Source organism: Lutjanus erythropterus, chromosome 3 (genome assembly GCF_056507025.1).
Source record: "Lutjanus erythropterus isolate fLutEry1 chromosome 3, fLutEry1.hap2, whole genome shotgun sequence".
NCBI lineage: Eukaryota > Metazoa > Chordata > Actinopteri > Lutjaniformes > Lutjanidae > Lutjanus > Lutjanus erythropterus.
The window spans coordinates 34826479-34840974 of NC_139319.1; the positions used below are offsets into that span (position 1 = coordinate 34826479).

The following is a 14496-nucleotide window of genomic DNA, read 5'->3' on the forward strand; positions in this document are numbered from 1 at the left end:
AGACAAAGCAACAAAGAAATCTCCACCCACTTTCCGGAGGTGTTGCTGGCCAGCTCGTCGGACAGCTCATCTCTCTCTGCCTCCGCCTGTTTCCGCGCTCTCTCAGCTGCAGCCAAGTCCTACAATCACATTAGAGATAAATCCTTTATTTCAAGCCACTGCTCTGAAACGAAATTCCGTCTCGTTAGGAATAAAATGCGTTACCTCCTGTAGCTGCATGAGCTCAGCCTCCAGACTCTTGGCCTTCTTTTCGCTCTCCTTTGCAGTAGCCAACACTTCCTCTCTGGCAGCACGGGCGTCGTCCAGCTCCCTCTGGAAGTCCTTCATCTGGCCCTGGTAGGATGATGAGAGACAGCAATAGAGAGAGTGATGAGACAATCAGCATCAGAGTGGGATTTATTTCCGAGATACATTTGCAGCTTTGACCTGATGTAAACGTTATATTTCTGATCTTCCAGCACATAAATGCACTACTCACAGTCATACAGTACGTATCAGATGCCAGTGGAAAATAAGGAAATATCAGAAAACATCAGAATTTCGAAGCTGACATTTCATGGTTGCTAAAATGTCAGAGAACATCACTAACATTGTGCTCCTCATTTTTTCCTATTGTGAATTCTCTCCTCAAAGTGGTATTATTCCCATATAAAATACAGAATTAGAATGTATTCATCTTTAAATGTTTAATATGCAGAATTTGCTGGTTGCTGTTTGCAAAAGCACCAGTCGAAGTTGGCCTCTCCTCTCCTCTCCTCTCCTCTCCTCTCCTCTCCAGCTCAACAACTGAGAGAGAGAGATGCAGAGAGAACTAGAGAATGAATGAAGTGAGGAGCTATGAGTGAACACAAATCAGTGAATCACAGAAACATTATTTTTTCACTGTGATTATGCTCTCAAGCACAAATAAACATGCCCATACCTCGAACAAACACCAGATTTTGTGGGAGTGCAGCTAAAGCAAACCTTCATCCTGCTGCTGTGTCCTCAGTCTGCTCTGCCCGTGTGCATGTGTGTATATGTATATGTGTCTCTCTGTAGCTCTCACAGAGGACAGAGGAAAGAGATGATGTAACTGTTGGTTGCTACTTTTCATATATGGACCTCACTGCACACTGTTGTTGGCTGGGGGCTACCCACCACTGCCAGTCAGACTGAAGCCCATAAATGTCCCAAACACAGACAAATAAGAGAAAATAGGCAAATACAGGCAGAAGATGGGTCTCTGCAGATACAGATGCCACCACACACTTCTAGTGATGAATTAGAGGGATGATTTTTATGAATCTACATATGTTTTTAGGAAAAATCCTGCATAGCATGCCTTGAGTGATATCAGTTTGCTGTAGTTTCTCAGTATTTCCATCTGTACATCAGAACACCTGTGTAGTTGGATAATGGTACAATAGATGTTTTAAGTACGAGCTTCAACATGTACTAGAAGGAATAAAATCACATCCTCACAAAAAGAATGAAACGATATTTACCAAAAAATCAGCTTTTAACAAATAACTGTCTCGTGCTGAACCTGCAGCTGTAATTTCTCCACCTCTTCATTCTCACCTGGAGTTTGCGGAGCTGTTTGATGGCTTCTTCCCGTCCCTTAGTGGCCGTCTCAATCTGTCCTTCCAGATCTTTCATGTCTGTCTCAAGCTTCTTCTTGGCTGCAGTTGCCAGGGCTCTCTGCTTACGTTCGTCCTCCAACTCAGTCTCCAGCTCACGAACCTGCAGTTAGTGTGCATCATTGTTTAGATGCAGCTGGTGTGACATTCTCTCATGGCACATCAGATATTTTATTCCTCTTTACCTGCTTGACAAGTTGTCTCTTCTTCTCCTCTCCCATCTCATCTCGTCCCTGGAGGTCCCTCTCGAACTGGGCCTTCAGTGCCTGCATGTTGACCTCCAGACGCAGCTTGGCATCCTCAGCCGCCTGCAGCTCGTCCTCCAGCTCCTCCAGCTGGGTCTTCATCTCCTCCACCTGGGCCTCCAGGCCTCGCTTGGACTTCTCCAGCTCGTGGACCTGTCAATACATTGCCAAATTACCTGCTATATTTTTGAATAAACTGAAAAAGGAAATGCGACCAGACAAATTATAACCATCAACTGGTCAGTCCAGTCATAACAGTCTCATGTGCGACACATTCGATGATAATTTTAATGAAACGATGTTCCAGCACTAACATTTTTTCCCACATCATCCTTGGAGCTGATCAGGTCCTCCATCTCCATCTTCAGGGCCTTGTTGGCTCTCTCCAGCTCCTCTCTGGACTCCTGGGCCTCCTCCAGAGCTCTCGCCAGGGACAGAGCCTTGGTCTCCTTCTCTCTGGCCTCAGCTTCAGCCCGGTCTCTCTCGTCTGCATATTTACTGGAGATACTCTTCTCCTCAGCCAACATCTGGACACCAGAGAGGACAGAAAACCATTAGAGAAATACAATGTTTTTTAGGAACAGTAATTATTATAAATGTTAGTTTTAATGTGTAATTAATTAGTCTTTTTTATGTATGTTAAGAGAGAAAAATTATTATTATTGCAGTAATCTCATATTGTTAGCAGTTTTCTTATTGAACTGACCTGGTCAAACTTCTTCTGCTTCTTCTCCAGGTTGGACACATTCTGTCTCTGGTTATCCAGATCCATAAGTGTGTCCTCGAGCTCCTGCTGCAGACGGTTTTTGGTCTTCTCCAGCTTATCATATGCAGAGGCTTTCTCCTCAAACTGGGTGTTGGCTGCCTCCAAATCTCTCTGCAGACGTTTCTTACCTTCTTCCAACAGCTCGATGTTTCCTGCCAATTCTTCCAGCTTCTTCTTTGAATCTGACAACTGTGGATAGAAGAAGAACTTGTGTTTATCCTACAATGTCTACACTCATTAAAATCTCTCTCTAACGACTTGTAGATTAATTCGTGAATTAGTTTGAACTCTGACCTGGATGTTGAGGGTGGACACATGTCTCTCCACGTTCCTCTTGGCCTCCATCTCCTCTTCGAGCTGCTCCTGTAAGCTGTTCTTGTCATCTTCTGCTTGTCGCAATTTCGTGGAGAACTGCAGCTTCTGACGTGTCTCTTCAGCCAGCAGCTCCTGCAGCAGCACACCAGGTCAAAGGGTAATGCTTTAATTCTGACCTACTGTCACCAAGGCTTTTGCAGTAATTGTCATAGAAAAGGTTACATGTAAACTGTAATGGTATTATAAAATATGCTGTTTCAGCATTAAACTTTACCTGTGTGTCTTGGAGTTGGGAGCTGAGGCTGCTAACGTCTTTGCTCAGTTTGATGTTTTTGCCCTCTGCTTCATTCAGTAGGTTTGTCACACTCTCCAGTTCAACCTGTATAAAGCCAAGAATGAGGTGTCCTAGACTTTAATATCCAGCATATCAGTCTGGTAGATTTTAAAAAAACACACTTTTTTATGTACACTACTGATGTAAAGTTATTGATGGTCACTTACAGTGATCTTGGAACAACGTTCTCCCAGTTCAGCCTTCTGCTTCTCGCTGTCTGTGAAGCGCGACTGCAGATCTGCCACCTGACCTTCCAACTTCTTCCTCTTGTGCTCCCCGTCTTGTTTGGCCTGGGTGAGTGAGCGCACCTCCATGGTCAGTTCTGACGTCTCCTTTTCCAGAGCTTGTTTAGCCTTCTCAAGGTTAGACTTCACCTGAGCAGCAGAGAGAAAATACAAGAAGTTTACCTTTCAGAAACAGTATCAACTTAAATAAGCTAAATGACAGATGACTATTCATATCTCTGTATGAAATGATGCAGGCGTACTCGTTTGGCTTGCTCCAGCTGCTCTGTGAGCTCCTCTGTTGCCTGGGTGTGTTTCTGTCTCATCTCCTGTATCTGGGCCTCATGGGTCCGGTTCTCGTCCTCGATGGCTCTCTTCAGCAGGGTCACCTCCTGCTCACGCTTGGCCCTGGATGGATCAGTCATGCATACTTAGTCACCACCTCTGTCTCACACCTTGATTGTACACAGTTTCTAAGAACAAGTGAATATTTATAATTCCTGATTTGTTTCATTTTTTATCTGATCTGAATCATGAATCATTTCTAAAGTGTTTACAACCTAATTAATAACCTTATTATGAACCATTTGTAAATCACTTAAAGGTTACTCTTATTGTAAAGTGGCACCCATATTTGTGTCAGTATTGTATGACCAACCTTAATTCCTGCTGCGTGGCAGTGGTGTCCAAGGTGTCCTCCAGCTCAGACTTGAGGGCCTCCAGCTCCTCCCCGAGGTCTCGTTTGATCTTCTCGGCCTTGTTCCTGGCCGCCCGCTCAGAGTCCAGGTCCTCCTGCAGGTCGGAGATGTGTCCCTCAAGCTCTCTGATCTTCTTCAGAGCATTGTTCTTCTGACTTGTCTCATCTTCTAACCTGAGAGGAAGAAGAGTGCATCAAGGAGGATATTTGTTAGCATGACAGGAATAACAGAAATAAGTACAAGCTGATATTATATATAGACATACAATTGTTGAGTTAGTGGGGTTTGTAGATTCAAGTGTGTTGATGTATTGGGTATCATTTTTGTAACTTCTCAGGACGTTACCTGGCCAAGGCGTTCTGTAGCTCTTCCTCTTTCTTCGCGAGCTGGGCTTTGAGGTCAGCAATCTGGGCCTGCAGGTCAGCTATCTGCTCTTGCAGGTCATTTGACTCTGCTTCTAACTTACGCTTCGCCTTATCCAGCTCCTGTCGACTCTTCTCTTCCTTTTTCAAGCGGACTTGAAGTACAGCAGAGACATCACAATTAGCATAAATTTTCCGTAATCGTTTTTGGTGGCATTAATGCACGACAAACCATAATAGATGATTACCCTCTAGTTCAGAGATCATGGATTCATGTTTATTTTTTAGCTTGGTGAGGTTCTTTGACTTCTCCTCCTCCTCTGCCAGGTTGGTACTGAAGTCTGCAATCCTCTCCTCCATCAGCTTCCTCTCCTACAATACACCAAACAGTTCATCTATTTGCCACTGCTTTCTTGTTTCGATATGGTACCTTTTTTAAGACGTGACTGATGAGGACCTTTTAGTCCACACTTACCTTCAGCAGTTTGTTGTTCTGGTCCTCCATCACCAGGATGTCATCCTCCAGCTTTTTTATCTTCCCCTCACAAGTGACTTTCTCCAGCTGCAGCTTTTGGCGGGCATCTTCCTCCTCTTCCAAATGTTCTTCCAATTCCTACATGAAGAACACTGTAGCTTCAGTTTCTGCTACTGTTTTGCCACATTATCAGAGTGTGCACAGATGACAATGGAGGTAAGTGAGGTGAAGTTCATTATCTACACAACAGCGACATGAAACAGTAACTGTATGAGCAAGAAGCAGATGTGTAGACCTGCATCTGCTGTTGCATCTTCTTCTTGTCCACCAACAGGGCCTGAGCTCGTTCTTCCTCTTCATCCAGTCTAGCCTCCATCTCGTGGAGGATCTCCTCCAGCTCCTGCTTCTTAGCCGCCAGTCGGACTCTCATCTCCTCAGCCTCGGCATACAGCTCTGTCTCTGCTTGAAGCTGCTCCTGCAGTGCATTCCTCTCCTCCAAAACCTGAAGCAGGAAAAAACAGACATCATTAGATTCCTGGTATTCATTATTGGTTTGTTTTTGCTCATGTATTAAATAACCACTGAAATGGGAAGAAATTGGTTCTTCAACACAGGTTTAAATAGCTGTGAGGAAATCAAAAATGGTTAATGTATTGTGTCATTGTTGCAGATTTGATCCTTTACCGATGTGTGTTTCAAGGTGATCTCTTTCAGCTCAGATTCAAACTTTATAGAAACTTCTTTGGCTTTCTGCAGCTCTTCCTCCTTTAGACTCATCTCCTCCTCCTGTCGGGTCACTTGCAGCAGAGGCTTGACCTGTGGTTCAAGAAGATCGGCAACATCACATTTTAAAATGAAATAAAAGCAAGACTATGTTTGTAATTTACATTTAGAACACACTAAAAAATATATAGAAAAGCCACAAATCCAAGGCTGTACTGTGATTGTCGCATGCCTATACAGAATAATTATCTGACCTTTGTGAAGAGCCTCCACCACTGCCAGTTCCTTAGTTTGAGGTAGGCAGCACAGTTCCTCTGGATCACTTTCATGGCTGTGAGTTGCTGTTGCCTCTTTGCAAATGCCCTTTAAAAATACAACAGTGAAAACAATATATCACGCATGATATTAAGTTAAGTGATCTATTGTCTAATTTATAATAATAAAAACAGGAAAAAGTGCAAAAGCATCCCTCTGCTGTTATATACTAAAATAAAATAGTACAGTCTTAAAGATTAGATAAACTTAATGTAAAGTATGTGAGAGGAGACTTATATATTCATACTTTCTGGCCAGGAAGCCTCTAGCCTGTGCCTGGAAAGCAATGATGACCACAGTGATCTTCAGATCTCTCTCCTCCTCCAGCTGAGCCAACACTCCTGTACGGAAGAAGATTTTACTCTGTCCAATCCTGTACAGGTTGGGGTCCAAGTCCAGATGCTTGATCTATAGAGACAGGAGATCAGTGAGAAAAAGGAGGCTCACACAGGGTACGGAAACCTCTGGAAGAACGTGAATTTCAATTACAGATTTTGAGCTTATGTGTTTACCATGAGACAGCAGGCTTGTTTGCCATCCATGAAACCTTTGGGGATAGCGTTAGCAGCCAGGATCTCATAACTGACAGACAGGATAGAGAGAGAGATATGTCAAGAGAGGTTAACAGAAATATTAATGTTTGTAATGTAATTAAAGATTTTTTTTAAATAAATGCATTAGGTTGTACACAAATGGAAAAATATCACACAAGTCATTTTCATCTTTTGCAATATTTCTTCAGAGCCCAGAATCCCCTCAGAACACCCTAATAATAATAATAATAATAATAATAATAATAATAAGTAAATTACAAGGCAAAAGAAAAATAAGTGACTAAGTTATTGAGTCTCATTAGAGCCCACTCACCGCTGGCGGAACTCCTGGAAGACAATTCTGTTGGGAAATCCTTGACGGCAGATTCGGATGCCCTCCAACACACCATTACACCTCAGCTGCTCCAGGACCAGGTGGGCATCCAGCTTCCCTGCCTGAGGAGAACAGGATTTCAGTTTTATTACATTGGATCTTATAGAGGAAATACATAACACACTGAACGGTTACTGTGCATGTGCCATAAAACATGCAATAGGAGAAAGTGATTTTATTGCTCTCTAAACAACTGAACAGGGCATCCTTCAGGGTTACAGGGAGCTGGAGAGCATAAGTGCACCCTGGACAGACAACCAGTCTTCTACAGAGGCCAAGAGATGACAGCTGTCTTCCTCTAAACTCATTTTAATCACTTAATATGCTGACTTTTTTTTTCTCACAGTGTCAAACAGACCCCATCTTTGAAAAGTCCTTTGCCATAAGAGACACTAGTGTTAATGACGTTTCACTTTTGTTTACCCTCTTCTCGTGGTTGGGAATGATGCATCTGACGAAGTTGGGCTGGGTGTTGTGCAGTGTGGTCATAAGTTTGGCCAGAGACTCCTTGTAGAGCTGTCCCACCGTGCGGAACATGCCCTTCTTGGTCTTTGAGGCACTCGGCATGGAGCTGTCTGTCATCTTGGCTATTGTGTCGAGACCTACCACTCTGTCCGCTGAAACAGACAAAAACATCATTACATTACAAAATAAAATAGTCACTCAACTTAAAATGGTCCAAGTGTGCTGGATATAATGTGTTTGGTTCCTTTTTTGAGTTAAAAGCCCTGATGTGTACAAATTTCATGCAAATTAAACTGAGACTATTTCAAATTAATCTGGTGGCAGAGAGAGTTTCACCTCTTGTCCAATCATTTCAATACAGTCCTATGGGAATCACTCCTGAGACCTGGAAATGAGTTATCATATTATAACCTCTAGTTCCCTTGTCTGGAAGTCAGAGGGTTTTTGGTTAGAGACCTGAAAATAAGGTTTGCGCTCAATACAACTTTAAGAGATCTTCACATTTTGTTCTTTGACTTTTACTTCTGGTGATTGTATATATACACTTCAAATCATAAAAGTAGTGTTTGTTTGTGAAGATTTTATTCCTGAACAAAGCATGAAAGTAACATTTTCTTTAGCACATAGCTAAATTTCTGAACTAATCCAAAATCTAATGGAAGACTCCTGTTGTATTTTTGTGAAGGCACCAGAGCGATGCTATCTCCTGGACTGGACCACAAAACTACATCATCCTCACAACACTATAGGGGTGGTTGCATGCATTGCTGTCACTGAGTGTTTTTGCGATACTTTAATATGGAGTTACCAAAGTCAGAAATGTTCATATCCTACAGATAGAGGCTCGAAACTGAAAGGTACACTCATTTCATTTTATTATCAACTGGAACGTTATAGCGGTGTCTTTCACTTCTCTATTTAAGTGTTTGTTTGTTTTTTAATTCTATTTAAATGTTAGTTATCCAAAATCCAAATTCATGGCACTAAAATCTAGTCAGTAGTTTTAAGGAATAAATTATATTTAAAAAGGGTGCAACAGTAAGTTATATTTGTCTTACTGTCTTTCCAGAGGTCTTGCACAAACTGGCTGGAGGAGTTGCTGAGCAGCGCCGTCACGTTGTCATTTAGAGGGTCCATGTTCTTTGTCAACCAGGCTGTGGCGTTGTAGTCCACCTACACACAAAACAACATCAATGATATTTGAGTTTGACTGAAACATTGTTTTTTTTGTCACCACAGCAATATTATACACACTTTTAAATGTTACCCTCCTCAACAGGGGATACCACATCATGCATTTATCATATTATACACATCTCATTATACTCACCTTCCCAGCATAATGAAGTATAGAAAATTCTGTCTTGTCTTTGAGCTGTTTAGGTTTGGCAAATTTCATGTGGTTTCCTTGTGTGTTCAGGAGCTTCTCCACAAAGGAGACATCTGTGGCTTTGGGGAACCAGCACTCTTCATCCAGCAGGGCCAGGATGCCTGGAGGGTTGTTCTGCAGAGAAAACCCAGTGACCACAATTTCAGTAAAGACACATTAGCCATATATCCACTACACGGTACGGCTTGACTTGACTTTCATTTTCCCACTGCAGACAGTACTCTCTCACTATCAGTGTCACTATCAGCCCCGGTCAGTGGGACTGATTGGGGCTGACTAGCTCACCTCTTCATCAGCGCCACTGCACTCACTATCTGCTGCTGGAATTTTTGAGTCAGTAAAAAAACTGTGATTGCTATTGATGCTAGTTTGGCTATTCTCATGTCACCTTATAGTATCAGCTCAGCATGCTTAGGACCTCAATGGAGGTGATGCCAACAGAAGTACCAGGTACAAAATACAATCCCTGATGGAAAATAAAAAAAAAAGCAAGGAAAATTGAGTCAAGTCAAGCTGTACGATAGAGCCGCAATGTGGCTATTGTGTTGAATCACAAAACATCCTTGCTGGCAGGAGAACATTCTTGGCTTGACCCGTCAATCAAGTGGATTGAAATGACGTTGTGCTTTATTGTCTCACTGGTCTCTCGATGAGCTCAATGCAGGGCTGTAGATCAAGGCCGAAGTCGATGAAGTTCCACTCGATGCCCTCCCTCTGGTACTCCTCCTGTTCCAGGATGAACATGGTGTGGTTGAAGAGCTGCTGCAGCTTCTCATTGGTGTAGTTGATGCACAGCTGCTCAAAGGAGTTATCCTACAACAAACACAAAAACAGAAGTGAAGATACGCATCAAGCATGAATGTTTTTGTGTGACTTTTTCGTTCAATAAGCTACAGAACAGCATATTGGTTTTTCACTCATCAGTGATCAACATGTCCATACCTCAAAGATCTCAAAGCCGGCAATGTCGAGGATTCCCAGGAAGGAGGCTCCCTGGCGTTTAGTCTTGTCCAGAGCCTTGTTGACTCGACCCAAGATCCAGCGGAAAAGTCGCTCAAACATGGCTTTAGCCAGAGCTTCGGTTGCAAAGTCAGCCTAACAAGTACACACACAGAGAAAATATCTGATGAGAGATCACAGAGATGGGAAGTGTTCATTAACTGCAGTGTTTGTTTTATTATGGTTTCAAACTGCTCTCCCTGCAGTACCTGTTCTTTGGTCTGTGCCTTCTGCACCACCTCTCTGCCCACTTTGATGCGAGGGGTGAGGATGGCTCGGGTAAAGTCTGTCACATTGATGCCCTGCAGGTGACACACCTTCTGGGCCGCTACAAAGAGACAGTTTATGTTGGTACACTACTTTCTGTTTATAAAAATGGTTTGAATTCTATATTTTAGTTTGTTAAATTGGTAAAAAGTTGATGGCAACAAGTTCCTAATAGTGAGACATTGATGTCTAACCGGTATTGTCTGGCATGGTGGCCTGCTCCTGGTTCCTCTCTTTCTTAAACTCGATGTTTCCCAGCTGCATGACTGTGGAGCACACCTTCAGGATATCTGAAACACAAAGATACGACAGTTAGAGAAACAGTGGTGGCACCTTTCGTAACCTCACTCCAAGCAGCCTGTCTTCTTCTAGCCTAGTAGAGATTGGATTTTTGGAGTGGGGTTGTAAGGGGGTACTTACTGATATTTAGCTTATTACCTACAGTAGATTGCCCTCGACATTTCCCCAGTGTAGGAGTACCAGTACCAGTGTAGGAAACTAAGCAGTGTACTGCTGTACACAACAAAACATATTTTATCAACCTAAAAAGGTCTGCCTGAAAAAAAATCTATGTCAGTTTAAGGGTATAATGAATTAAGGATAATTTCACTGCTATCTTTCCCATTGAACAGCCTTTTCCAATGGGAAACTGCTGTTATATAAGCCAAATATCGCTATCTCCACCAAAGCCACAAAACGCCATTGATAAAAACACAGGAGTTGCTGATCTTCTGCACCCTTGATCAGTTACTTTATGTTATTATGTGACTTCAGTAAAACTGAAAGTCACACAATAACACAAACACACTAACCAGTCAAGGCAGTGGTTAATCAGCAGCTCCTGCGTTCTGCAAGGTAAAATTACTGATCTTGTTAATGGAGTCTGGTTGGTCTGGAGAGAGTGATATTTAGCAGTTAAGCAGTAGAAGTATTCTTAATGTAGTGATCCCTTAAACTTATGTAGATTTTTTTAGGTGGGTCTTTTTTACATAGCTCAAACACATGGTGGTACACCTCTTTGCTTCACCAAACTTGAGGCGTGCCAGCTGTTATCTAATGTATTGTAATATGCTGACTAACTGGATAATTACCTCATATGACCCCACTTCGAATTATATGAACTATCCCTTTAAGATGAGAGGTACTGTTACCGACTCTCTCCTCTTCACTAAGGCCCATGATGTTCATGGCCTCCATGGTCTCATCATACATCTCATCGTCTTGCTGGCCGGGGATCTGAACATGGCCCGCACTCAGGAAGCGGTAATTACTGAAGGGCTCCAGAAGAAGCTCCTCTGAAAATGAGATACACAGAGTTAATCAGTTTGAGCACCTTTTCTCAGCTTTAACTTCATTACCATGGTTTAACATCACTAGACAGATCACATGAGCCCAACCCTCTGGCCTCCAAAAGACTTTTAAAATGCATGACAGTCAAATTGAAACCAAGGCTGGCTGACTTTTTTCTGTCTAACTTTTGATTTGAGAAATGTGACACCTTCACATGACAGTGAAGATGTGCAACATGTGCTCAGTTAACCTTTAGTAACTGTTGAACAGGATGTAATATTACTGTGACTATGGAAGAGAGAAAAGCGGTGTATTTTAACTCACCACGCAGTTTGTCCTTGGCGCCAGCGATCATGTAGTAGAAGATGTGAAAAGCTCTTTCTGTCTTTGCTTGTCTGATACAGCGAGACTTCTCCAGCAGGTCTGACAGTTTCAGCTGTTAAAGAATACGTACAGTCTGTGCCCTGAGGAGGGTTGAGTTCAAAGTAATTTTTTTGTCTATTCTGCTTCCCTCTCAGTGATTTCTTTTGTGCTTTTTGAATATGTCAGTAACACCTCAATAAGACACATGAATAATTATAATCTCCAGGTGTCACATAAAATTGGCAGCACTGGCAGCACACTTTTTTAAAAAGTGGTACATAATACAAAATTGAACAGAGGAACACTTTGTACATTTATTCCATGAGATAGATGCATAGGAGAGGGTCAAGTGTGTCCCCCTAACCTTTCCCTTTCGTCCTAGGAAAAGACATTCTCCCAGAGTGAGAAAAACTCATACAGACAGGATACAAGTCTCAATGTTGGCTCCAACAATGTAGCCCGTCACATCAAAGTTGATGCGGATGAATTTACCCTGTGACAGAAATAAGGAAAAAGATTAAAAGGGCAGATTAACAAAACATGCACAAAATCTAAATTGAAAATAAAATTGTATGGTAGTCTGAATAAAAGCGGCAAACTCACAAATCGGGAGGAGTTGTCATTTTTGATGGTCTTGGCATTTCCAAAGGCCTCCAGAATGGGATTGGCCTGCAGGAGCTGCTTCTCCAGCTCCCCCTGGTGACAACAGTGACATACAGAAACATCAATATTAGACACTGATTCGCTGCTGAGGGGTGGGGGTGCAGCAGGTGGTGATCAGTGGGCATGAAGTGAATCAGGGTGGATATGGGCTGGGGAAGGTTTATTTGAATATTATCATTGATGTGTGAGCCACAAGATGAAAGACTGAATTGGTTGAAAAATAAGTGAATCACCTCCTGCGTTCTTACCAATAAATTTCCTGACAAGTAAGTAATTAATATAACGGTATGTCAGCTGTAAAATGACAATATAATTCCTTCCTAATCTCCTCTGACTTTCTTCAGTATGTTACATAACACAAACGCGTGACCTGAAGACTCCTCCATCAGTTTTGAGAGAAATTGTTAAAATGAGGAGAAGCTGCTGCTGACGATGTGGAAACAGAGAGAGGGAGATGGAGGAGGGAGGTTATGTTGGGTCAAGCGAGGCATCTGCATAATGTTACCATCACAAATCCTTTGATGATGTCTTTGCATTCAATGTGTCGGCAAATTAAAATCATTCTGATTCACAAACAGCTGCGATTTGCTTCCAGAGTGCGTGACTGCAGAGCCGGTGGACCGGTGGGTGGAGCTGGTTGACGGTCGGTAAATGAGGCAGACACCCTGTCACTCTGCATGGAGCTAATCCACATGATCAAAGGGATCTGTGTCAGCCCAGCATCAGGGTCAGGTGCTGCAGACCTCTACCTTAAATACTCCTTTTCTTAAAAAAAAAAACGCTCCCTTCAGGTCCCCGGTAAACGAGCTAAAGCCGTGAAGAGGAGAAGGACACGACTGGTGTTGCTAATGAGAGATGAAAACAATGATGAAGATTATTGATGACCATGTTCAGAAATATGTTAATTCATGAGCTTTGTTTTCAAGTTCTTATTCTGGATGGTATTTTTTCTTAAAAGGCAGTAATTTCACAAAAAGTCTATTAGAGTGATCAAAAGTAGAGCCTGACAAAACATTGCCCAACTGATATTATCGCCTGAGATTTGGCACATTATAACGTGACAACTGGTGTTTGACTTGACAATACAAAACTTAACAATATCAGTGTCAGCCCCTGACAAATCCATTACTGGACGGGCTCTGACCAAAAGTGAATCCTTTTTAAATGTTCAAGGAAAAACAGGAAAGATACAGACCAGATGAGGAGGTGCAGTTCAGAGATGGCAGAGCAGAGAGGAGCATCTTGTTCATTTAAGCCACTGGGGGAAAGACAGGAGAGAAAAAAGAAGAAGCGCAATAGAACATAGCAAAATGTCAAGAAGGTGACAGCTGATTGGAAAGGTTGTTCTTGAAATACAGACTGAATAAAATGCTAAAGCAGAGGGCTATAATGAACAGCTGGCTGAGTCAAAATAGTGCCTCAGGAAGAGAAAACGTGACAGCAGAGAAAACCTGATGCAAACAAATGCTATTTCTGTTCAGGCGAGGTTTGAGGGAGCCTCGATGACAGCTTACTGCACCACAGGCCTATTCAATTACTTTTTTTAGAAGGACCACATTTGAAAAAAAAAAGAGTGAAGTGCCAAGGGACTGGACGTTGACATTTCCTGTCTGGCCCGTAAAGTTAAGAATTTAAATGTATAAAACAATGCTAAACACAATGTTGCATTTAATATATTTTTCATTCAGTTTGGCTCTGATGAATTCCCTGTGTTTAAAGAGTTAAAACTTTTGAATAAAATAAAAAAATCAGTGCTTAACAACAGACATAACTGATGAGTTGGTTAATTGGCCTCTCTTACATTTCAAGAAATTATTTATTTAGGGGAGAGCGGGGCATCTTGTCACACCTTTTGCTTTCACTGCAACTTCTTTGTCTCAGTGCACCACAGTCACTCAATTACATGTTGAATTAAGTAATAAATTACTTGTGCACAGATATATAATCTTTAGCTCCTTACGTTGCACTTTAATATAGAATTATGAATAGTTAAGTAGAGAACTGGGTAGATTGTTCCACTATACAGAGTAAATTGTCATATCATGTTTTTTAA

At 42.1% G+C, this 14496-nt stretch overlaps 1 protein-coding gene across 1 annotated transcript in view; it reads right to left on the reverse strand.

The window, feature by feature from the left end:
* The window catches only part of myh11a (myosin, heavy chain 11a, smooth muscle), a 39993-nt gene that overhangs the window by 4259 nt on the left and 21238 nt on the right, over window positions 1-14496 (reverse strand). The window contains exons 7-37 of the mRNA XM_084715925.1: window positions 12384-12476; window positions 12210-12273; window positions 11742-11840; window positions 11279-11422; window positions 10322-10417; window positions 10070-10188; window positions 9804-9956; window positions 9501-9674; window positions 8802-8975; window positions 8530-8644; window positions 7430-7623; window positions 6947-7068; window positions 6592-6661; window positions 6327-6487; window positions 6019-6127; window positions 5726-5857; window positions 5337-5543; window positions 5042-5179; window positions 4815-4938; window positions 4550-4721; window positions 4165-4377; window positions 3770-3914; window positions 3450-3656; window positions 3223-3327; window positions 2928-3080; window positions 2574-2822; window positions 2182-2394; window positions 1808-2020; window positions 1564-1725; window positions 205-333; window positions 31-119 (exon numbers count right to left, since the gene is read on the reverse strand). Of these exons, the coding sequence (XP_084572051.1) occupies window positions 31-119; window positions 205-333; window positions 1564-1725; window positions 1808-2020; window positions 2182-2394; window positions 2574-2822; window positions 2928-3080; window positions 3223-3327; window positions 3450-3656; window positions 3770-3914; window positions 4165-4377; window positions 4550-4721; window positions 4815-4938; window positions 5042-5179; window positions 5337-5543; window positions 5726-5857; window positions 6019-6127; window positions 6327-6487; window positions 6592-6661; window positions 6947-7068; window positions 7430-7623; window positions 8530-8644; window positions 8802-8975; window positions 9501-9674; window positions 9804-9956; window positions 10070-10188; window positions 10322-10417; window positions 11279-11422; window positions 11742-11840; window positions 12210-12273; window positions 12384-12476 (4538 nt within the window). The remainder of the gene's footprint in view (window positions 1-30; window positions 120-204; window positions 334-1563; window positions 1726-1807; window positions 2021-2181; window positions 2395-2573; window positions 2823-2927; window positions 3081-3222; window positions 3328-3449; window positions 3657-3769; window positions 3915-4164; window positions 4378-4549; window positions 4722-4814; window positions 4939-5041; window positions 5180-5336; window positions 5544-5725; window positions 5858-6018; window positions 6128-6326; window positions 6488-6591; window positions 6662-6946; window positions 7069-7429; window positions 7624-8529; window positions 8645-8801; window positions 8976-9500; window positions 9675-9803; window positions 9957-10069; window positions 10189-10321; window positions 10418-11278; window positions 11423-11741; window positions 11841-12209; window positions 12274-12383; window positions 12477-14496) is intronic.